At 37.6% G+C, this 23,076-nt stretch overlaps 3 protein-coding genes and 1 pseudogene across 10 annotated transcripts; 2 read left to right on the top strand and 2 right to left on the bottom strand.

The window, feature by feature from the left end:
* The first annotated feature begins 4,879 nt into the window (after positions 1-4,879).
* Positions 4,880-6,334, top strand: LOC141832839 (transcription factor NIGTH1-like; annotated as a pseudogene).
* Positions 6,335-9,601: 3,267 nt separating this feature from the next.
* LOC141834188 (cyclin-D5-1-like) lies at positions 9,602-11,064 on the bottom strand. Its single transcript, XM_074721642.1, has 5 exons — positions 10,754-11,064; positions 10,594-10,680; positions 10,219-10,510; positions 9,991-10,127; positions 9,602-9,912 (listed from the first exon to the last, which is right to left on the bottom strand). Exons 1-5 carry the CDS (start codon positions 10,970-10,972, stop codon positions 9,721-9,723), a joined length of 927 nt encoding a protein of 308 aa, XP_074577743.1. The 5' UTR covers positions 10,973-11,064; the 3' UTR covers positions 9,602-9,720.
* Positions 11,065-15,908: 4,844 nt separating this feature from the next.
* LOC141833077 (uncharacterized) lies at positions 15,909-20,803 on the top strand. 8 transcript variants are annotated; one of them, XR_012602197.1, is made up of 7 exons: positions 15,909-16,011; positions 16,694-17,106; positions 17,301-17,930; positions 18,900-19,033; positions 19,486-19,555; positions 19,665-19,720; positions 20,612-20,803. XR_012602197.1 is itself a non-coding variant. In XM_074720475.1 (4 exons), exons 1-4 carry the CDS (start codon positions 16,002-16,004, stop codon positions 18,942-18,944), a joined length of 1,098 nt encoding a protein of 365 aa, XP_074576576.1. In that variant the 5' UTR covers positions 15,909-16,001; the 3' UTR covers positions 18,945-19,479. The 8 variants fall into 8 exon arrangements, 2 of the variants coding, with proteins under 2 accessions (XP_074576576.1, XP_074576575.1); XR_012602198.1 differs by having other exon boundaries at positions 19,679-19,720; XR_012602194.1 differs by having other exon boundaries at positions 19,486-20,529.
* Positions 20,804-21,720: 917 nt separating this feature from the next.
* LOC141833080 (uncharacterized) lies at positions 21,721-22,227 on the bottom strand. Its single transcript, XM_074720477.1, has one exon. It carries the CDS (start codon positions 22,197-22,199, stop codon positions 21,801-21,803), a length of 399 nt encoding a protein of 132 aa, XP_074576578.1. The 5' UTR covers positions 22,200-22,227; the 3' UTR covers positions 21,721-21,800.
* Between the last annotated feature and the right edge of the window lie 849 nt (positions 22,228-23,076).

The raw sequence follows: 23,076 nt of genomic DNA on the forward strand, positions 1-23,076 counted from the left end.
CATTAATTAGAAGGGATCTCTCGCGGCGGAGATGGAGCTACGTATGAGTTGTTCTGGGTTATAGTCTAACCTAATTTTTATTATTATTATCTATATAAAAGTTTTATTAAGTATTAGATTTTTAATAAAATAAATAAATGAATAAACTGAATCATTAATTGAACATGAAGTGAAGGTGTTGAATTAAAATCTGATTGGGATCAAATAAAGTCCATCGGATAAGCGCAAAGATAAAGAGTATATTGATCTAAACTAGGATTAATTTGAATTTGATTTAGCCAAGTTATGCCCGAATCAAAAGTTTAATTAGATTAAAATTAGTTCAGTCAATTTAAAACGAATTAAGAAATTTTTAAAAAATATATATTTTCTCCTTTTTTTTCTTTTTATTATCTTTCACACGTAGGCAATCTCGCTTCCACTGCCTCACTATAATTTAATTATTTTTTCTTTTCTTTGTCGAACAACAGCTCTTTAATTCTTTTTCTCTTTTCTTTCCAACTGTAATTTAATTATTTTTTTCTTTTCTTTCTCTGTAACAACAGCTCTCTTTTCTTTTTTTTTCCTTTTCAAGCGTAACAATCTTCCTTCTTCCCTTCTTTTGTTGTTTTCCAACTGCCCAATAACAATCCTAGTCATTCTATATCTCCAACAAAAAGCAGCTCTTATTTATGTTTTCTTGTCGTCGAAGCTAATCGAAACTGTCGAAAAAGATGATAAAACTACTATTCTCTTTTCCTTCCATCCTTATAATTATTTTGTTGTTTATTTTTCTTCTTCCTTGGCTAGTTCAAGCAAACCAACGGTAGTTCTTGTTATTCACTATTTGCTTATATATTCATTTCATTATTATTTTTACTTGTTTAGAGATATACTTACTGTTCCAGCTAAATACCGCGGATGGTCAAGCCACCAGTCAATGAACCGTCCGACGTATGCGACTTTCTAGCGGAGCTCGAGGGAGAGGATGATGAGGACCTGAAATACACTTCAACAGGAGGTGAGAATGGTGTCGGGAAGTCTCGGCAGGCCATTCCGACGCTCAAGTCAGTATTCCGTGAAAGGAAAATGAAATTACTGAAGAAGACGAAGAGTTTAGAAAAATCAAACCAGCCCTCTCGGTAGAAGCGGAAGAAGCCGACGAAGAGGCCCCCCCCGGCTTGAAGAAAATGAAGCTGTTCGGAAGTAAAAGTCCTCTTTTCTCTTTTCTAGAGCCTTCTTTATGTATGAGAAGACCCTCAGTTCTGACATTTTGTGCAGAAAAAAAAGACTCAAGGACATCAGATTTGACAACTTCATAAATGCTCTTTATGTTGTCTTGTGTTTTGGGAATATGCACAGCATGCTCATGCTTTATGTTGCTATACGTCTTGGAAATATGCACAACATGCTCATGCTTTATGTTGCTATGTGTCTTGGAAATATGCACAAGTTTGACTCTTGGTCTCCATCCGAAAAATAACCATGTCATTCTATAGCACCGACATCACTTACTAAGGGTGTTTGGTTGGGATTATCGTTGATAACCTTGGTTATTTATTCAAGGCTATCAACGATAATCTTATTTGATTTAGATTATGATCGATTCTCAAGTGCTACAGCATCACCGTACCACCACATCAAAGGATGCTGGGCGTCTGGGCTGACCGCTGCGTGCACTTCTCGATTTACCCCGGTAGCAAGTGAGAAACTTCCGTGAGGCCGAATCGGTCGCCCCCAGAGATAGTCAATGGGGCTAACTGAGATTTATCATATTTTAATAAATGGGTTATAACTTGAAAATATGATTACCTTGACAGTTTAAGATTTTTTACGATTCCGGAACTTAACGAAATTTTTTTCCATGATTACCCTCCAATTATAAAACTGAGTTAATTAAAATATACCATCAAACCGAGTTAATTAATTAAATAAATTTTAATTTAAATACTTATAAATTTAAAAGAGATAATTTATTTTAAATTATTAAAAATAAAATTAATAAAATACATTTATTAATTTAATAAATTATTTTATTAAAACAATTATTTTAATAAATTATTATATATATATATATATTTATTTATTTTAAATTTTAAAAAATAAAATTAATGAATTATATTTATTAATTTAATAAATTATTTTATTAAAATTATAATAAAATTAATGTTTTATATTTATTAATTTAATGAATTATTTTATTAAAATATATAAATTTATTTTAAATTTTAAAAAATAAATTAATAAATTAAATTAATTAATGAATTATTTTATTAAAATACTTATTTTAATAAATTATTTTATTGCAAATATATAAATTTATTTAAAATTTAAAATTAATAAATAAATTATATTTATTTTTTATATATTATCAATTTATTATCATCATCAATATTAATATTATTAATTTAATTTAATTTATTCTAAAAATAAATTAGATTAAGGTAATATAATAAATATTAAACTGGTTATATTTTATTCCCTTTAAATAAATAAATTGAACCAAATAATATATCTTAGTTATATGATTAATTTGAATCAAACACACCTTAGAGATAGAACTTAACTATTTTAAAATAGAACATCAAACCTTCTTAATTGAGTTGGTAATTGGATGGTAAACTTGAATGGAATGCTAATTCAGATGGAGTGGAAGCTACCAAGTTGAAGATTGTCAGAATTTCCCAAAGCTTTGGTACATTCAAGAATATAGAAAATCATGTAGAAAAGGTAAGAAAGAAATGAATCGAAAACCTATTAGGCTATTTCAAGCTTTTTCCCTTGGTGCTCAACTCAGGCAACCAAAATCACACATTTAGGCTTGTCAGAGAATAACTCTTTCCCTACTAAAGACAACAATGAAAACCAGATAACTAAAATCCAATTAATTGAAGTTGGAACCAATACGAAGTGTATGAATGGAGAATTAGACAATACAGCGACGGAACAAAGAGAGAGAGGTTGTGAACAAAGAAATCCGAGGTCCGATCATCTTAAAAAAGTAATAATAATACAAGAAATCTACCAAAATAGATATTTTAACAAAGAGACAGTACCAACGGAGGAAGGGGGAGGTGCAGATGAGGTTGGGTGGGCATAAGGTGCTTCGACGTCCGGCGTAGGTGCGCCGGAGGAGCCGACTCTAGGGTACATGGAGGAGGAGGTGGACGGAGGGCGATACATAGCGGGCAGGCGTTTCCTGGAATCGGGATCGAGGAGGAGGACGAGAGACCTAATCGACGCGAACAGATTTACCCAAAAACACTTTTGTAGTCTGAATATAATAAAAACACCCCTATTTTTTTTTACCCTTTTAACCAAAAATATTTTTTTTTAATTCTAAAATAACTCCTTTTCTTAATTTTTTTATTCTAAAAATGCTCTAATTTTAATAATTTTATTCAAAATTTCTACAACATATAATTACAATATAAAATAATTTAATCAAACTTCTTTATGACAATTTCGATAACTACCACATATATAATAAATTTAACCAAAAATACTACATATTATAATAATTTAAACAAAATTATTATAAATAAAGACGTGCGATTTTAATCGAATTAGAATAATAATTAAGTTGAAAAGTATATTTTAATTAATATAATTTTTTGCACTTTTAATAAATAAATAAAAAATTTTATTTTATATTATATTCAAAATCTTAAAAAGTAGGTGCTTGCTGTTTTAGTTTATTTTAAAAGTGGGGTGTCTTTTTTATTTTTGCCGTTCAATTTTGGCGTTATTTTCGCATTCCATGATTCAGCTCAAACATACTGAATCTAAATCAGCCAGTTTTGCGGCCGTTTCACGGGAAATTTTAAAAAAATATGTATTAATTATTTGTTTGGATCATAAGTAGGCATATAATTAGATGATATGGTTCGATTTTGTCAAATTTGAATAAGCATTTAAGAGTTCGGGATCATAGTTGAGTTGATTATGATAAAACATACTTATTGAAATTAGCAAGGGTTGAATCTTAACGAAATCGAGACAATATCTTTTCCATAATAATCAACTGCAGTTTCTCGATTTACCTCCTCACAATTCAGCTCAGATTATTTAAATGACATTAGCTCAGGTAAACTTATTTACTTTATCAGTCTCACACGGTGCATAATCTATTTAAATATACAATAAAAAATTTAATATTATGCTTTATTAGATAAATTTTTCTTTTTCAAATTTTTGAATGCCTAACAAGGAAAAAAACTTTAGTATTCTAATTCTTTGAATATAGAATGGATAATATTTTTTTAATTCTTTATTTTATTCATCCTTTTTTTCCTCCTTAATCAACATAGCTTTGTATGATATTATTTTTTATTTGATATACTAATTCTTTGAATATGGCATGGATAAATAGACTTTTATTGAATATTCATTTTATTTTATTCATCCCTCCTTACCAAACATGATAAAAAATATAATATTCATATATAATTAAATAAATTCTTAATAAAATTTTAAAAAAATAAAGAAGTCATTAATAACTAAACGCAAGAACATTCCATAACAAACCCACACGATGAAGAAGGTGATTTGTACGGAGGGATTTTTGGTCGAAATCTCTCTTTAGCCGTTTGATTAAACTAAGATTGAATTGCTGCCGTTGATTTTTGATCCTCGGGAGAGGAATATTTTGGTTAACTTCATTGGGGGCGGTTTTGGAAGGCAGTTACGACGATTCCTAACTCGGCGAGTCTGAACCGCTCGGGCGATTCCAAACTCGGCGAGCTTGAGCTGGTGACTCGGGGCGTATAGCTACGCGGTGACTCGGGCCTCGTCACCTTCTCGTTTTGTTCCCTCCCACTGGCCCCCTCGATCCATCTATATAAAGAGGTCGGGTTTCTCTCTATTTCCCCTGCCTCGTCGTTCTGGTCTGAGGGCGGAAATGGAATCGGCGGCGGAGGAGATCCGCTCCGACTTGGCGCAGTTCACAGCTATGGCGGTGGCCGAGTACGTGAAGCGAGCGTTGGAGAGCGGAGAAGGGGCGGCGGCGAGGCTGGAGGAGTCGGTGAGGATCTTGGAGCGGGAGAGGCGGAAGATCGCGGGCTTCAAGCGGGAGCTGCCTCAGTGCATGAATCTGCTCACCGATGGTTGGTTGTTGGTTTCCCCCTTTTCCGATTTCTTTTGACCTAAAAGAGGAATTTTTTTTTGTTGATTTTTTTTTTCGATTGGTGTGTTTCTCTGGTGCTTTCTCAGTGATTGTTGGGTTAGAGAAGGAGCTCGAGCGATGGAGGGGCGATAAGTTCGTGCGCGTGTTTGGGGGGTACATCCCCGTTAAGAGAAGATTCGAAGAGGTGGAAAAGGGGGTTGATCCGGTGAGAGGCGTCGAGATGACAAACTGGAAGAGATCTGCTCAACGCTGGGGCAGCAGCAATCGGTGGAACGGCGAGAATGGGGGGATTGTTATGAAAGAGGTATAAAGGTTCAATTCTGCGAACGATTCTTGCAAAAAGATGACACCTTTCGTGTTTCTTGGTCGTCAGGATTGCCGAGAGTTCGATTTCCAGATGAAGCCGAGTATGTTCTGCTACGGCGGCGTCGGGGGCGGCGACGCATTCGTGGCTTTCCGAAGCCCATCCTCCATAGCTGCGAACTCCAATCAGGAGAGGCCGAGATTTCCAGGTCTATTCGACCGTGCCCCTGCCATGAACAGGGGGCCTTTGTTATCCCTACCATCACCGACGGCTACCGCCCAACTAGAATATCTCCGGCGACGCCGAACAATCACCGCAACTCGCATGTGCAACAGCAGGAACAGAGAAAAGCGCGGCTCTGCTGGTCGCCGGATCTGCACCAACGGTTCCTTTCCGCCCTCGACCAGCTCGGTGGCGCCCGAGGTTGGAATCACAATCCCGCTTCCTCTCAAATCTCAAAGTCGAAATTGATAATCAAAAAAGAAAAAAAAATCTGAAGACGATTCCAACCTCTTTGTTCTGTGCGCAGCGGCAACTCCTAAGCAAATCAGAGAAGTGATGAAGGTGGATGGTCTCTCCAACGATGAAGTGAAAAGCCATTTGCAGGTCAGTTTACAATTACAATCACTGTCAAATTCCTTCCCTTTCCTCATCATTTTAATCACCGAGACAAAAACAAAAAAAAAAAAATCATTTTTTTGTCCTAGAAATATCGGTTGCAAACCAAGAAACCAGATTCAGATAGGGAACCTGCTCCAATGGCACCAGCTGAATCGATCGCAGAAGGCCCATCACATCCGACTGCTTCTCTATCCGCCTCTCCCCGTTCCTGTTCATCAAACTGAACTATGCTTGAGATAACTAAACTACTGCTACAGATTAATGCTTTAGCATGCAGTAATTTTGAGTTCATGAGGCTTTTTAGGCATTTTGTTTGTGCGACTTTTGCAAGTTGTACAAAGAGTGGTAGAGTTTTTTTTTAATTATTATTTTTGTGTTCTCTAATGGAATAAATGAAGGAGAATAATTTGTTGGAGAGTAAGTTGATCTTAATTAAATCTTGAACCATCCCCAAGTTTGTGGGTTTTGCAATTTGCCTATTCATAGCACATATCTGAATTATGGTGAGCTAACTGTGAGAGGTTAGATCACACAGTAACTAATGGTCGATCCAATTCTGGTTAAGCGAGTTACGCCTAGAGGGTTCTATGTCATAGTCAGAGGTTTGAATCCAGACTAGCTAGGTCAAGAAGACTTCATTTGGTTGGCAGTTATCGTTGATAATCTTGGTTATCTTTCCAAGGTTATCCGTCTAAGGTTACCTATTTGGTTCAGGTCATGATCGATTTTGCAACATCAGCGTCAAATTAGCAAATAAGTTATAATCTGGTAATGTGATTGTTTTAGCAGCCTAAGATTTTCTGTCATTCCAGATGTTAATGAAATTTTTTTCTATGATTACCTTTTAATTTTAAAACTGAATTAATTGAAATGTATGTGAAAACTAATTAAAATTGAGTTAATTAATTTAATAAATTTTAATTTAAATACTTATAAATTTAAAATAGATAAATTATTTTAAATTTTTTAAAATAAAATTAATAAATTATATCTATTAATTTAATAAAATAGTTTATTAAATTATATATAAATTTATTTTAAATTTTAAAAATAAAATTAATGAATTATATTTATTAATTTAACTAATTATTTTATTAAAATAATTATTTTAATTAATTATTTTATTAAAGTAAAATTAACGAATTATATTTATTAATTTAATAAACTATTTTATTAAAGTAATTATTTTAATGAATTATTTTATTAAAAATATATAATTTATTTTAAATCTTAAAAAATAAAATTAATGAATTATTTTATTAAAATACATATTTTAACAAATTATTTGACTAAAAAATATAAATTTATTTTAAATTTAAAAATTATAAATAAATTATATATTTTTTTATATTTTATTATCATTAATATTAATATTACTAATTTAATTTAATTTATTCTAAAATAAATTGAATCAAAGTAATATAGTAAATGTTACATTGATTGATTATGTTCCTTCCAAATAAATTAATTTAATTTAATAATATTAGATTATGTTTTATATAACTAGAACTAAATGCACTCCTAGTGTTAGTATAGTAGGTTTGGATTCATATAATAGTGGCTAAGAGGAGTTTAAGACACATTCAACATGATGTCAAGGCACCTCCTCTAGTAGTTAATGACAAAAAAAAAACTCCTACTTCTGATGTTATTTGTCTCATTTATAAAGTGATGGCCCCTTCATAATTATTGATATATGATTTTGTTCAACACGGAAGTTCTTTATGAATTCCAAAGCAATAAAAATTCCTTATAAAATATATGGGAAATCAAATCTCTTGAAATTATTATATCATATCCTTTTGATTCTTTCTACCTTTTATCATTCATGATATTTTTCAATCTCCAAAAAAATACTTACTCTATTTCATTCTCAAATAAATATACATTTCAAAATGACCCAATGACTTTAACAGATTGATAAGAAGATACATGCATGTATTAGATAAGTGATCAAATTTGATAAGGTAACCCTCATATAGAAGAATAATACATTTATACATGATATATATTGATGATCTTCAATGGATAAAATGATAATTTATAACCATAAATACTTTTAAGGTGCTCTCGGTTCAAACATAAACACTAATTAATATAGACAAAGTATATATAAATATCAATTAATAAAAAAAAGAGAAATAGGAAAACTCTTGAGCAATAACTTTGTTCTCATAGCTATTTACATTTCACCAAAAAGAAGTCTTAGATGCTATCACCAAAAGGTGTCTTCACTTAAGGTACCTTCTTATTATCAAATCCACTACAAATGTGTTCAGATCACAGTCCAATCCACTACAAAATGTGTTCAGATCTTTAAGTGAACGATTACAATCTACTCCAATACAAATGTGGCTGATGACTACTCTCATTCAATCTGCATTAACACTCTTTCTTCAGAATCCTGTTGCTTGTTGTTATCAACAGTAACAAGAACAGATTAGATGAAACTACTACTCCCCTCACTCACTGAAACCCCACCAGCTCCTCCCAGAAACCAAGGATAACTTAAAAAACACAAAAGAAAGAGAGAGATGCAGTCAAGGATGGTTTAAAGCAATGCAGATCTCCATTGATAATCCCTTGAAGAAATAAAATACACACTGAACAAATGCTAGCTCTCCTCACTATGCGGTCCAGGGTAGTAAATCTTGCAAATAGCTTTGCATATTTAATTTTTTACCTGCTCTCTGCATACTAAAGACAGATCATCATTCACCAAAGCCTGTACACAAATGTTTGTTTGACCAGGCAGTGCAGTCAGTCTCATGTGTGCATATATGTAATGTTATCCTGGGTTCCTTCCAGAGTTGGTGTATTTTAATGGCGTTTGCTAGCGCCACAGATCCTGGGTCAGGCCAGCAGCTGGAGCAATTGCTCGCCTTTAGTACGCAGGGTGCCTGGGACAGGGCTCATGCATAAATTCCTCTTGTCATAATCTTTATCGAATGAACAGTGAAGAACAGTGAAGGGCACTGTGCTGGTGCTTGCCAACGAGCTCACTCACATCAAGGGGGGAGTCTTTTCAACCAGTAGGTTTACCAAACCCTGCCATGCGGCATGCGCCTCTGCGTTTGATCGCGTCGAAAACGCTGCTCAAGGAGGGAGGCATCATGCATGCAGCTGGAAGCTCTGCGTCGAGCAGGGCAGAGAGGCATCAGGCTGTGGATCATGGCGGACGAAACCGAAAGAGAACGGGGAGCAGCTTTTGATTCTGTTTTTTTTTTCTTTCCAAATGAAATGAGCGAAGAAATCCTCTTCAGTGTGCATGAACAGTGGTTTGTTTGTTCCTGACAAGAGCATGTCGCTTGGTTTTTGCTTCCTGGAACAGAAACCCCTCCGGGGGTTCCATTTCCGTGACATGACATCACAGAATCCAATGATCGCCATATGCACTCACAATTCCATTCCATCAAACGAAACAAATCCAAGTACATACTCTTCCACTTTACAGATTGTGATTCATGTACCACCCACGGTCCAGTCTTTTCTCCAACCAGGCAAAGAATATCGAGATCTAATAATGTCACACTATTCACAATCCACGCACACTCTTGGAACACTACTGCCCTTCATTTCTTCAACTCTCATCTTATTAATTAATATCACACACTTGATCGAGCAAGAACTCGAACAGCTATCGAATCAAACTGCAAAAGGAAAAATATAAAAGCAATCCTGAAGCAGAGTGTCAAGGTTGTCTCCGGTTGGATCGGAGCCTTCTCCTTTTGTTCATGGACAGGTTGGAGGACGCACTGTCACTGACCTCCGTGATGCTGGAGTGCTCCTCTGTTGAAGAACTCGGCTTCTTTGCTCTTCTTCTCTTGCTGTCGTTGTGTGATGGATCCTGAGTCATGATTTTATAGCAGAGGAATACATGCTCCTGAAGGAAAAACAAGGAAACTTGGGCAAATGATGATTAATTCTTGAGAAATCTAATGCATGGGTGGCAACTAGTCACCTTCTCCGAGCAGGATCCAAACATTGATACACTGCTAATCTTTGACTCTAGAACTTCCTTTGCGTACAGTTTGTTGGATGCAGCCAATACGGCAGCTGCAGCAATGGCAGACGAGCGATAGGCGGCTAAATTTATCACTGAAATAAAGCAGGATATAGCATGACTGATCGAACCATGATCACTGATGCGATGAACTAAAAACAAGTGGAGATCGAATTAGTGACTGACCGTTAATGGCGGTGAAAATGAAGTCAATGGTTCTGCACGACAATTCCTCTGGAGAAGAATCGCAGCGGAACTTTGAAATGAAGTAACTCAAGTAATCAAACGGGGTCACGGAGTTCATCCGCCATTGCAGGGTGTCGAGCAGCAGCAGCTCCATTCGCTGCAGGGAATTAGCGTCGAAGGAGGGCGCGTCGGACTGGAGGTCTATTAGCGTCGGCACACTACGTTCCTCCATCTTTGCGGCGACGGAGACGCAGGCCAAAGACAGCAGCCGCGCTGCCCATGGCTTCCCGTCCTATTCAATTATCAAATAATAATCAAGCAAATTGGTGCGGAAAACAGAGAGCTAAGGCAATGAGATCTCGAGCTTTATATTACATCAATGTTCCGTTGCGCCAAGAAACGATCGAAGTAAGCGACGGCGAGGTAAGCAGTCCGGCAGCTGAACCCGAAGCAGGACTTAGTCTGAAAAGTTTTACAGATTAAATTTCTAGACGCTAAAGGTCACTCGGATGGATTCTTGTTACGATCAACCCACTCTTAGGATCCACCCTACGGCATCGGAGCGGAAGCGGTTGGAGCAATCATCGAAAGGCTCTGGCTGTTGCGAGCGGAAGATGGAGTCTCTTGCTTCGAGCTTCTCGAGGCAGTCCTCGTCGCAGGCGACGAGAACTCCATGGAGCTGCGCGACGTCGGTGAGGGAGAAGTCCAAGAACGCACCATCTTCGTGGCAGAGTAGGTTGTTGGATTCTCCCATGAGCTCCCGGAGGATGTTTTAGCGGATTCAGGCTAGACGAGGAGAAGAGGAGTGAATGAGTTCACGAGCACTGCATCTCTCTCGTGGTGAACTTGGCCTTGGCCGCCGCAGCAAGGAGACAAGCAGAGAAGGGACTCCTCTTTATGTATTGTTACGATCCCTGCCATTTCTCTTCTCTAAACAGGAAATCATTAACAAAGACTTTTTCTTTTCTTCGTGGAATCGCCAAATGCTGTTTCAAAAGCGATATTAATATATGGATAATTGTCTCTATCACTGTTCATTGGTAGATAAGAAAAACAAATGCATTTAGCTTACAAAATGGCAGAGGACATGAAGAACTAAACTTTGGTATCTGACCAAACAACTTGTGATGGCTTCTAGTGATATTTCAAGACGTGATTTCTGTTTGTTAATTAAATATTGCTGCTTGAATTAGCAACCAACTGCTGGTTATTAGGGCAGCCTTGGGTCCTCAAAATCCATTTAACTTTCTCATCAGCATCAAGTGGATCCTGAGCTCATTTTGGCTCACTCTCCAGTTTCAGAATTGCTCGAAAGATCCTCTATCAGATGTGACCATATGAAAACTTGTGGCAGTGGGCTCGTGTGTTGGAGAGAAGTTCACATCTGCACAAATTTAGGGGAATATGTTTTTGTTTTCCTGTTTTTCCATGCACCAAACTGTTTGAAATGGCGACGTCCATTAACAAGGCAAAAAACATAAAAATGTCGATGGGCCAGCTCCACCCTCAAAATTCTGCTCCTGATTGCCATGTTTTCTTAAAGCAGAGTCTGTTTTCTGACAACCAAGTTCGATCGAGTGCAGCTACAATTGACTGAATAAATCTAATGAAAGGTCACAACACCTCGACGACCATCGATCACTGTCAAATTTCATGACAATGGCCGAGCCTAACTTGCCTTGGAGCACAATGAAAAGCTTGTCGACTTTTTGATATCTGTACTTGAAGCACCTTTCGAGTTTTGACTGCAGATGGTTAAAGTGGAGAGCAAGCAAGGAGTTAGGCACCCGAAGAATAAGAGACAGTCTCAGCAATTTAATAGTTACTGATGATATAAGAAATTGAACTATGTATCCTTGTTATGGACCACAAAGAGAAGGGATCGAGCAGATCTTGAGGTGGCATGGAAGAGAGAGAGGTGTTTGTTTTCGTTTGGGTGAGTTCCCAAAGTTTGACCATTACTGACTCTTGTAACCTGCACTTGCTCTTCTCATGTCGGAATGCCCCTCTTTATATGTATAGTATTGTAACCTGCCTTAGAAGGGAACCTTTTTGTGCTGTTCCCTATGTCATGGCATCCAATGGAACAGTGCATCTGTTCCTTTGGGTGAACTTCTCCATCGTTCCAATCTTCTCCTCGGGTAGAAGAGGAGTTGCAGGGTGAAGCATGGAAGAGCAAGTATGAATCATTTACACTAGTCCAATCACATTGATTTGATGTGATCAGCTTGGCCGACCTAACAGACCTAGCTAGCTAGCTAGCCATCCAATTTGGTCCAACTAATTTACCTAACTATTGGCCCCACATGTTCGACCAAGTTGACTCTCTTGGCCTGGCCCAACTGGGAAGCCTGGAAACTACTAGTGGGCTGGCGAGCAGACTGCAAACTTGTGGCAGCCTAATCAAGTGGCCGTGTCTTTAATAGAGTGAGCGAGTGAGCTCATGACTGATCAATTTAGTTCTTTCTTCTCCAACCTCGTTGTCCCTCATCACTATCAGCATCATTCTCTTTCAGGCATCGGCAGATCAGAATGCAATGGATACCATTTTTCCTTCCAATATCAGTGGGATTGCTTTCAAATTCATACAACTTATTGGGTGAGTAGGACCGGATCTAGATGATCAGGATTTGACGTAACTCGAGGGCACGTCAGATGACATGTCAGACCAGAAACATACTCTCAAAGCCAACTAGACAGATCCTACACCCCAGCTTGGCAACCATGACCCAGTACTCAGTTGAGTGGGACAGACGATCCCAAACCAGAGAATTGCCCCGTTCCAAGCCCAATAACTACTCGGTATATGACTCAGCTCAAAATTGCACTAGCTCGGGCTCCCACGCTCGACTCGGCGTTAGGCTTCATGCCTCAGCTCGGCCGGCCCTCATCTTAGTATTTTGCGCAACTCGGGCACCCAAGCTCGACTCCGAAGGCACCTCAGGTCGGGATCCAGCACTCGACTCGATGGATCGGCTCGAGACCTGACGACCAACCTCTCTATCGGTTAGACTCCCTTCTCCCAGTGCCCTGCTTAACACTTAACCGGCTCCACTTTCTTCCCTCGGTCAGCTAGACCGCTGCTAGGAAAATATAGGCAATCATGCGGTGTGATAGTTAGCTTATTCCATTAATACGGGAATTATGATGAAGCAGTATGATGAATAATGACATAACTTGTCGCTAATACGACGGTGATGGGATGCTCTCTTTACTTAGATAGGATACCTCCTCTAGCAGAATCTTCACTCAAGGCATTCTCCTTAATCACGATATGACATCTCTCTTGTAAGTCTATATAACTCCCGCTCCTCGCGGATGCAGGTACGCATAGCGACCACATACTCTCAATTTACCTTTACTACCTTATTCTTTTTTCTCTCTCTAAATTGAAAACTAATATGAGCATTGGAGCAGTTCAGGCAGGACACCCTTGGCCTCCGTCCTCACTATCTTGTTCTTGCAACCTTTTGGCGCTCGGGCGGACTGTGTGGGCTCATCGTTTCCCTTCCTCCTTCAACAGACAATGGGCTAGTCAGGTGGCGGGTGACATGCCCTCGAGGTGATCTCAAGCGGAACAGATGTTATTACAATCATGTCACAGGTTTCATGACTAATTCTCATCCTCACTATTTCTGTGATTGCAATATCCATTTGGTATCAGGTAACTAACTTTTTTTCGATTGTTTTACATGTTAAGATTATTTTCTACGTTTTCAATTTCTAATAATTGTCATCCTTTTTCACTATTGATGCCAAGTTAGCATGATCCAACCTTCTTGTCCTCTTCTACTCCTTTTTGTTAGCATGATGGTATCTAGCTAGTAACACTGATAAATTGTCATTTTCTTTCTCCTAAATGCCCTCTTGTTGATCATGTGTTTGTTCTGTTCTTAAGAATCATTACGTAGATGATGGTTGGTGAATAAATTTTTATTTTTTCTTTCTTTTCCTTGAACTACAAATGGTTTTATTAATTTCTAACAGTACTGTTTGTTGCACTTAACCAGGATTCATCGTGGAGCATGAGATCTAGTTGCACCAGCAACTAGATGCAGAGTATACCATGAGATTTAGTTCCAGCATAATGTAATATAGTGCAAACTAATTCGTAAATCACTTTGTAGTTAAATTTTAAGAGTGTTCCGGTCAAATACGGATGATGATTAAGTCACCAGTCAACGAACAGTCCAACGTGCACAACCTCCTGGATGAGTTAGGTTGCGGGAGACGATGATGACCTGAAACATATTTCAAGAGAGGTTAGATTGATGTCGAGGAGTCCGACAAACCAATCTGATGTTCAAGTCAGGATTTCGCGGAAAATGATGAAATGTGGATAGTAAAGAAAATAATACTAGCAGAGTTTGCGGAGTTGAACCTGGAATAAGACTGTGTTAGACTTTTTATAACCTACTCAAGGCATCTCCATTTCGGATGAGATAGTGCCTTTATAATCTGCAAGGGGACCAGATTCGACAGTCGTTTCCTTTTGACCTTATGTGTAGAAAAATGGATATCCGATCCGCCACTCTAGCGGACTGACAACCTAACCGCCTGTCTGCGTGAGAATATTTGTGTTCCCCTTTAGCAGGTCATGTAAGATAGCGGTTCACAGAAGATGTGAAAATAGAGCCTAGGATGAAGTCAACCGAAGTAGAGTGGAATGAGACGAGACTTGAGACCGAAATGGCCGAGACGAGGACGATCGAGACTAGGCTACTTGAGGCGAGACGACAAAGATGGTCGAGATGAAATGCGGGGCCGAGATGACCAATGCGAGATTCGATGTTGAGATGATTGAAAGGGCCAAGACGAGATAGTTGAGTCGTTGAGACGAATCTGACCGAAAGGGCTGAGACGAGATTGCCAAGTCATCGAGACGAGTTTGGCCGAGATGGTCGAGATGAGATGTGGGGTTGAGATGGCTGAGACGAGATGACTTCGAGGGCCCAAGTAAGGGTCAGGACTGAGCTCATATTGAACCCGAAGTATAGTACTTTGAGTCCGAGGTGATAGCGATCTCACCCTGGTGGGATCGAGTTCGTATTGACCCGTCTTGCCTAATTAATCCAGACTTTGACCTTTATTTGACTCTTGACCTTTACCTTGGAGAGAGCCACGTTATCTACGCCACCTACATCAAACAGATCATGAGTTTCTTTTGGATTCGTGACTACAAGTTATAAAATTAGTTTATAATTTATGCTGGCAAAGAATGATCCTAAACTAGTTTATAATTTGTAGTGAAATCTTAAGAGACTATAAATGGGATTTTTAACTTTAATACAAGATTTACGGTGTAACTCTATAAATGTTAAAAATTTTGAATTTTATAAATATAGTACGGCCAAATATGAAAGACTTTGTTATTTTTTTTCTAAAAAAAAAATTATGACTTCGGTAAAATCGAAACGGTTGAGAGCTCATTTAACTTGACCGGAAGCCAACTAACCCTAAACCACGAACCTAACGTTCCTTCCATCGCGCGGATGATTGTAGCCCTAGGAAACATCCTGAGCCGTCCGTTGTATCCATGATTTCCCAGATCCAACGGCCGAAGCCTGTTGGAGAAGTCCGGACCCGAAAGGCACGCGACAAATGCAATTTCATAGGCCGCCTCGGTTCCGAGTTTATAGTTTTTCATCCATCGCCAATTTCCCATTAATTGTCTTCTGAGCCAAGCCAACGAGGAGGCGGAGAGAGAGAGAGAGAGAGCGAGAGGTAGGAGTTCACGTAACAAACGGGGGTTTGATCGATTGGTTGCCTTCTCGTCCTTCTCGATGTTGAAAGGTGAGTTATCTTTTGTCAGATGGCCTAATTAGTAATCATAAACTTGCGATCACAGTTGTGTTTTTGTTTTGTGTTTGTAACTTGGATATCTCTTGCTTTGTCTTTCTATTGATTTTTGGGCGTTGCGTGTTTCGTTGTGCCAGGTTTGTTAGGTCGTGCTTGTTTGATTTGGTTTGGATGTTCGCTTTTTTTCTGTGTCTTACGCAATTGTTTTTTCTCGGAAACTTGATTTAAGTGGGATTTTGTTATTAACTGTCGTCTGAAGATGTTTTCCCGTCTCGGATCAGACTGCTTTTCTCATATCCCTAATTTAGTAAGGAAATCAAAATTTAGATTGTTTTAAGGCTCTTTAATTTCTTAGGGTTCTAACAATGCTTCATTTAGCGACTAATTTTATTTTTTGCATTGCATCACAAGATCGATCAGTGGGGCCTCTCGGGGTCTGTTGCCTTGTTCGATTCCACAAATTTCATTTTGTAATATGTTGTTTTTTTTTCGGGGTTTCCGCTGCCGGGTAGCCATAATATTGATCGCAAAGGATATGCTGTTTTGGTAACGTTCTGGTTATATTCATACTTGTTGATTGTTTTGTCGATTTTCTCCACTCCTCCATCACTTCATTCATCCATTCATATATCCATACTCCGGGAAACAGACCCTAATTCTCATCTCCTTTGTGTAGGAATTGAAAGATCTGCAATGAGATTCAAGAAAGGGACTAAGGTGGAAGTTTGGAACAGGAGGGAGGTTCCTTCTGGCTCTTGGTGGAGCGCAGAAATCATATCTGGTAATGGGCATACCTATTCTGTTAAGTATGATGGGTATCCGACTGATAGCAATTTAGCCGTGGATAGAGTGCCAAGAAAAGCCATTAGACCATGCCCACCATCAGAGGACCTTAAAGAGTTGAGCATTGGCGATGTTGTGGAGGTCTTTGACAATAACTCCTGGAAGCTTGCTGAAGTTCTGATGATAATTGATAAAAAATATTGTTCTATGATGCTCCTTGAGTCCTTGAAGGAATTACAAATTCACAAATCTTACATAAGGAGACAGCTGTCCTGGCAAGACAACAAATGGACTGTGATTCATAAGGTAGCGTGATATGCTGTTTTCAGCACAAAGGCTTTCATAACTTTATGAATTATGATTCTTAGTATTCTTTTATTTTTATAGTGACTCTTTTTTAGTCATTTATTCTTTTGTCATTTTTTATTTCATAGCTATCACAGTACTTATGTTATCTGAGTATTGGATGACAATTGAAATGTTGTTTTTCTTGCCAATAGGATTCTGGAGAACAAAATGATGGAAAACATAGTGGCTCAGTAAGAGTTGGGAAGTCAAAATGCCCTATGCTTCAGTCACCTGAGAAGATGGATACTAAACACAACAATTTTCCAATGGTTCTATCAAGAAGAATGAATAAAAGGAAACTTGATATGGTTGTTCCCACTAATACATGCAATGGAGGAAGAAAAAAGATGACAATTGTGAAAGATGAAAGTTGGCAAAGAATAACTGAGAGTGAAGCAAAGGTAGATAATGCTACCTCAACTGGAAGATTGTTTGGTGAAAAATACATCAATTGTTACTTAAACAGAAGAACTGGTTCCTCCAAAATTGAATCAGGGAGGATTGTACCACATTCAGATGAAAACAAATATTTTTGGAGTTCAGTGAATACCGATGTTGATAGTACTTCATCCTCTGTTGGCAGTTGTAGTGTTGACAACACTCCATGTGGGTCACTGCAAGACCATGAAGAAGTGTGTAGTCATACTGATCATGCTGAAGCTTCTTGCAGTTATGTAAGAGATTCATCTCCTTCTAATAAGGTTAACTCGCAATCAGAAATTCATCTACTGGAGTTGAGTGCATATAGATCAACGTTAACAGCAATGTATGTTTCTGGACCGGTAAGTTGGGAACGAGAAGCAGTGTTGACAAACCTTCGCTTTATGTTAAATGTATCAAATGATGAACACTTATTGGAGCTAAAGAAATTGATTAATTCTGATATGGCTACATATCATCGTAGTTGACTAGAAGATCTCCCTAGGATTTGTGGAGTTACCAAATATCTTGAGCATTGCTGTGATAATTTGACATGTATGAAGGTGAATTAAAACTATGGAGTATTCTAGCTACCTTTTTAACACAACTGGACTCACATTTTGTGGCATAATCTTTTTGTATTGCTCTGGTTTAGCAATGAGAAATATTCACTGACTGAAGCTCCCACACTGGACTTTCTTTTACTGTTTTCTGTAGTTATGTTCTGGCTCATTTCATTGATATATCATCCAAGTGTACTATTGTTGTAATAGATATAAATACAGTCCTATCAAGAGTTTTTTAATATATATTGTGATTTTTTTGAGAACTTATGTTTGGATCTCAGATGTAAATCTACTTTAACAGAGGTAATTGTTTATCAGGTTTTCAATTATTGCTTTGTCCTTATAAATATAGATTGGACTCAAAATCCACTAGTTTGTGCACATACTGAAAAATAAGGCCTATGTTGGTTGCATTAAAGTTGATTGTTATACATGGAGTCAAGCTGTCAATCAGGAGAAATTGACAAATTCAATTTATTGGGGAGTTGATTTCAATAACTTGATGACTGGCTAGCTTAGCAGTAACTTTGATTTGTGTGACTGAATTTTGTAGGGGATGGAGTTCACTTTAAATCATAACATGAATCTCTTTCGATAATTAACCAGTCATGCTCGCTTGTGTATGTGTTGTTGTTGATCTGTGATCTCATGGTTATGTGAAGCTTTTCTGCATTATATCAGTACTATTTTGTCACAAATCCATTTGAATGGCTTAATTTAGTTCCATCTCGTGGACAGAATTGACACTTATTGTCCATCTTCCAGGGCCAAAGTTGGAGGCTTCTAAGCTTTGCTTCCATAGGCCTGTGAATCTTTGTTGATGGTCGAATTGTGACGCCTTTGCACTTCAATCAGTTTGGCAAGATTTCCATCTTATTCTCATGGGTATATCAGTTTTGGTGCGTGTGTTTCTGTTTGTAACTATTTCAGGTCTTTTGTCTGTGATACATGTGAGATGAAAGGAAATTTACCATAGATATTTATACAATTTGAAACATTTTTTAGCATCAAACATTTAATCTTTTATTTTGTTAGCATTGTTGTTTTTGTTGTAGATATAGGGTATATTTGTTATGAATTAATGCTGCTTGTTCATAAACATCTGGTAATGGGAATATCCTTTTGTGTTATCTGGATTTAAATTTTTAAAGTTGCAAGGTTTTGGAGTCAAAATTTATATAAGTGAAATCTTGCAAATTAGTTTCGTTAATGCAACCATAAAGTCATTGATAATTGTTCTGTATAAGTGGACCCTAGGCATCTTTGGCATCAATTATGACCTAGAGTGAAGTTATGTCCCTTGATGCTTTACATTGGAGCTTTAATCTGACATGTTTCTTACATGCTCTAGGAAGTGTTTGATTTGTGGCAGACCACTGACGAGATACTCATAGTAGGTTTTTCGATGACTATTCTTCATGGTACAATGTTATTATTCCTATTTGCCAAAGTTGTATACTTTTTCCAATGGTTGAGTCGATGTCTTATATCTCATATGATCTTCTTCTAACGTTTTATGATGCATTGGAGGAGAACTGGATCAGTTACATGAGGTGTGCAATTGTGCATTGGCAAACTTTGTACAGGCAAGCATCTTTCCTCAGATTTTGAACCATTTGTTGTTCTCTTTCATTCTTGGGTGGAAAAGAAATTTATGTGATTTCCCCCTCACTTTTATGTGGTTTTTATTTCTATCCATAAAATTTAAATTTAGTCAGTAGATTCATATTATTGTGGAATCAAGTGCGCATATTGTTTCCTAGTGGGATATTCAGACGTCTGTTTTATAAAAAAAAAAAAAAAATTAAACACTACTCTGGCTGCAAAAGGAAAGGTCATTATTCTTTCCTTTGAACTATCAGGATTTTGAATAACAAACAACTTCACATTTTAAACTCCTATAGATTCCCTCTCTATGCAGGCAGGCTGAGGGATTTAACTTGCAAATACTCTGCCTTTCATGGTATATCCATGAAGAATTGCATTGGAAGTGAATCATGAATGGCTAAACCATTATATGTTTCTTAAACCAGGAAAATGTAGTGTTCCTTTTGTTCATGAAACATTGTATTGGTCTTCGAATCATGGTTCCTTTTGTTCCTCAAGGATTCTCATTCTGTCAAAATCAAACTCTATTGCTAATTTATTTGATTCTGGGTTGATTAACCTTTGAGGGAATGGATATATACGGTTTTTTGGGTTGATAAATCTGTGAGGAACTGGATACCACATTGTAGATTCTTTATAGCTCGGAAAGACTTGCAATTCCTGAACCTGATTGATTATTGCTATGGTCTGGAAACTGTTATCTTGCATAAAATGTCTCGATTATCTGCTAATGCTGCTTGGAATATTCCTAAAAGGATGTTTTTTGGGGGTGCTTTTCCAGTTTCTGGTATGATTTACCATGAGTTATAATCTTTTTTAGAACTCAGCAAAAACCGAAGCAATATTACTGTGAGTTATCTACTTCGCAGATGGCAGAGAAAACCCAAGTTGAATCCATTGCTGCAGATGTCCTGATTGTTTAAATGTATTCGTCCGGTGTCCTGTCAAAGGTCTGATTGCCCAAACTATTCGGGTGATAATTTAGTTGTATGTAACAGATAACATCAAATGAGAAAGAAATGCCATTCTTTCACTGTATATATCCTTTTGGTTATTGATGCTGCAACCCTGTTCATTGCAAGGCTTCTTTATTTCTCTCTTTTCTGATTATTATCAAATTATTATCTCACCATATACCTTTTTCATTGCGATTTATTGTTTTGGTAAAAATCAAAGGCACATGAGTACTCCTCTTTTATTATTTTTTTTACAGACTGATTTTAAATTTAAATTTTAAATTATACATAATCTTTAAGTACATGGTCGATTTTAATTTTTTTACGGACTGATTTTAAGTTTAAAATTTAAATTATAATAGTTATGATTTTATAATATTTATAATAATTATGAATTTATAGATGTTATAATATTTATTTATTTTGTTCATATAATTTATCTATTGATTTAAAATTTAATATATGTGAATGGATCTTTAGATTTTGTCCAAATAAAAATAGATAAACTATAATAATTCCTTTTTTATTTTTATCCCAATTTCACAATTAGTAAAATTCATTAAGGAGTTTGAACTATAAACCAAATTTAGCGTAATATATATTTTTTTGTGAAAACTATAAACCACATTTTGGTATTCAGTCTGGTCGAGGGATTCAAAATTCGAATCGATGAGAGGTGCCATGGAATATTCTCTGACTCAGAAAAGAAAGGTGCGATGGAATATTCGAACATCTAGAAGTATTGCAAGCCATTTTAATTTTTCTTTTTCTTTATAAAAAAATTATATCTATCCGACACGTCTTCCCTTCTGCTCATCTCATTTAATTAACAACCTTTACCTAATTATGAATTTACTAGATCAATATTTATTTCATTAATTTAACTTTTAACACAAAGACAAACTATAACAGAAAGGGAAATTATGTATGAAAAATTCAATAATTCCCAAATGCAAAATACGATGCGATTTTGATCATTTCTGGTCTAGTTTGGGGAATATGATTCTTCTTTTTTTAAAAAAAAAAAAAAAAGAAATCATTTATTTGATCGATATATACAATAGTGGGGAAGCCGCGGTGAGGCCGAGCCGCCATCTCTCTCTCACGGATTGTTGGCGGATCGTCGGCGGGGAACGTCGGAGGCGAGGCGGGAGGCGATGGCGGAGTGGTACATGGCGTCGTGGAAGGCCTCCGACTCCATCGTCCGGATCCGCAGCTCCCTCGCCTTCTCCTCCGTGAACGCCGAGAACCTCCGCGCCGCCGGCCGCCCCTTCTTCTCCAGCCCGTCGTCCTCCGCAGCCGTCCCCTTCTCGGCCGCCGCGGCGTCCCCGCTGGGGGCGTCGATGTAGTCGGGCTCCGCCGACCAGCCGAACAGGGGGGCCCACCAGTTGCTCCCGCTGGCCCGAGCAGCGGGGACGCTCCTCCGCCGGCCGCGGCCGTCGAGGGAGCTCGCGCAGGCCACCGCCGGCCGGATCGAGGGGAGGGCTAAGCCTGAAGCCATATTCTCGCTGCGGTTTTCTTTTTTTTTTTCTCTCGCCGTCGAGGATTTGGGAAAGTGGTCGCGCTTTAAATAGAGCAGCGAAAGGAACAAGCGGATAAGGACTGCGAAGGAAGGAAGAGAGGGCCGACCTTCGACACACGTGGCGTCCATCGAGCGGCCGTGCTCACTTTTTCGAACGCCTTTTTGAGTTCGGTCTTCGAATTATTTTTCTTTTTCTTTTTTCTTTCAAATAAAATTGTTAAATTGTTATTATTAGAAATTGGATGACTGGAATTCAGAAATTAGATTAGAATTTAGAACGACAGGTAAATAGTCATTGTTTTTTTGATACTTGTGATACAGAAAGCGATATTCACGGCCGATATTTCGGCCGCCCTATCCGTGTCGGCGCGTAGAAGAATGCATTGACTGCTTACTGTGGTGGTGGCGACGTGCTCCTGTCCGGACGCGGTGCGTGCCTTCTTTCCACCGGGCAAACTGCAGATCGCCTACTCCTGAATTGGTGAAGTTGCTCATCCAGAATTGTGCGGGGAGGAGACAAAGATCATTTAGCATCGGAGTTGGTTAATGGGGAGACAAAGATAAAAAACATTGAGCCTAGAAATATTAAATATATTAGAATCATGTCAAAATCACGAAATCCAATGACCATGCCAAATCTCTACAAAATCCAATAAAAATAAATAATTTTTATATAATAAAAATTAAAATATATAAGCATTTTTAAATATATATCGAATTTGAATTATTAGTGATATTGAGCCCTGGCCTAGTCGTCCGGGCACGATGCGATGATAAAAAAATAATATTTTTTTAAAATAAGAATTCAAATATTAAGAATTTTAAATGTCTACGGAGTTTCGAATCATGCTAAGAT

The sequence above is a fragment of the Curcuma longa genome, chromosome 8 (assembly GCF_044706935.1).
Source record: "Curcuma longa cultivar G26 ecotype Majalengka, Jawa Barat chromosome 8, ITB_CL_G26_1.1, whole genome shotgun sequence".
NCBI classification, from domain to species: Eukaryota; Viridiplantae; Streptophyta; class Magnoliopsida; order Zingiberales; family Zingiberaceae; genus Curcuma; species Curcuma longa.

Excerpts from the sequence above, each read along its gene's own strand:
- LOC141834188 (XM_074721642.1), bottom strand. The coding sequence starts at position 10,972 with ATGGGAGAATCCAACAACCTACTCTGCCACGAAGATGGTGCGTTCTTG. Across the intron at positions 10,681-10,753 it reads CCGTAGGGTGGATCCTAAGA|ACTAAGTCCTGCTTCGGGTT; the intron begins GTGGGTTGATCG and ends AAAACTTTTCAG. Across the intron at positions 10,511-10,593 it reads TGGCGCAACGGAACATTGAT|GACGGGAAGCCATGGGCAGC; the intron begins GTAATATAAAGC and ends ATAATTGAATAG.
- LOC141833080 (XM_074720477.1), bottom strand. The coding sequence starts at position 22,199 with ATGGCTTCAGGCTTAGCCCTCCCCTCGATCCGGCCGGCGGTGGCCTGC.
- LOC141833077 (XM_074720474.1), top strand. Across the intron at positions 17,107-17,300 it reads AATGGACTGTGATTCATAAG|GATTCTGGAGAACAAAATGA; the intron begins GTAGCGTGATAT and ends TCTTGCCAATAG.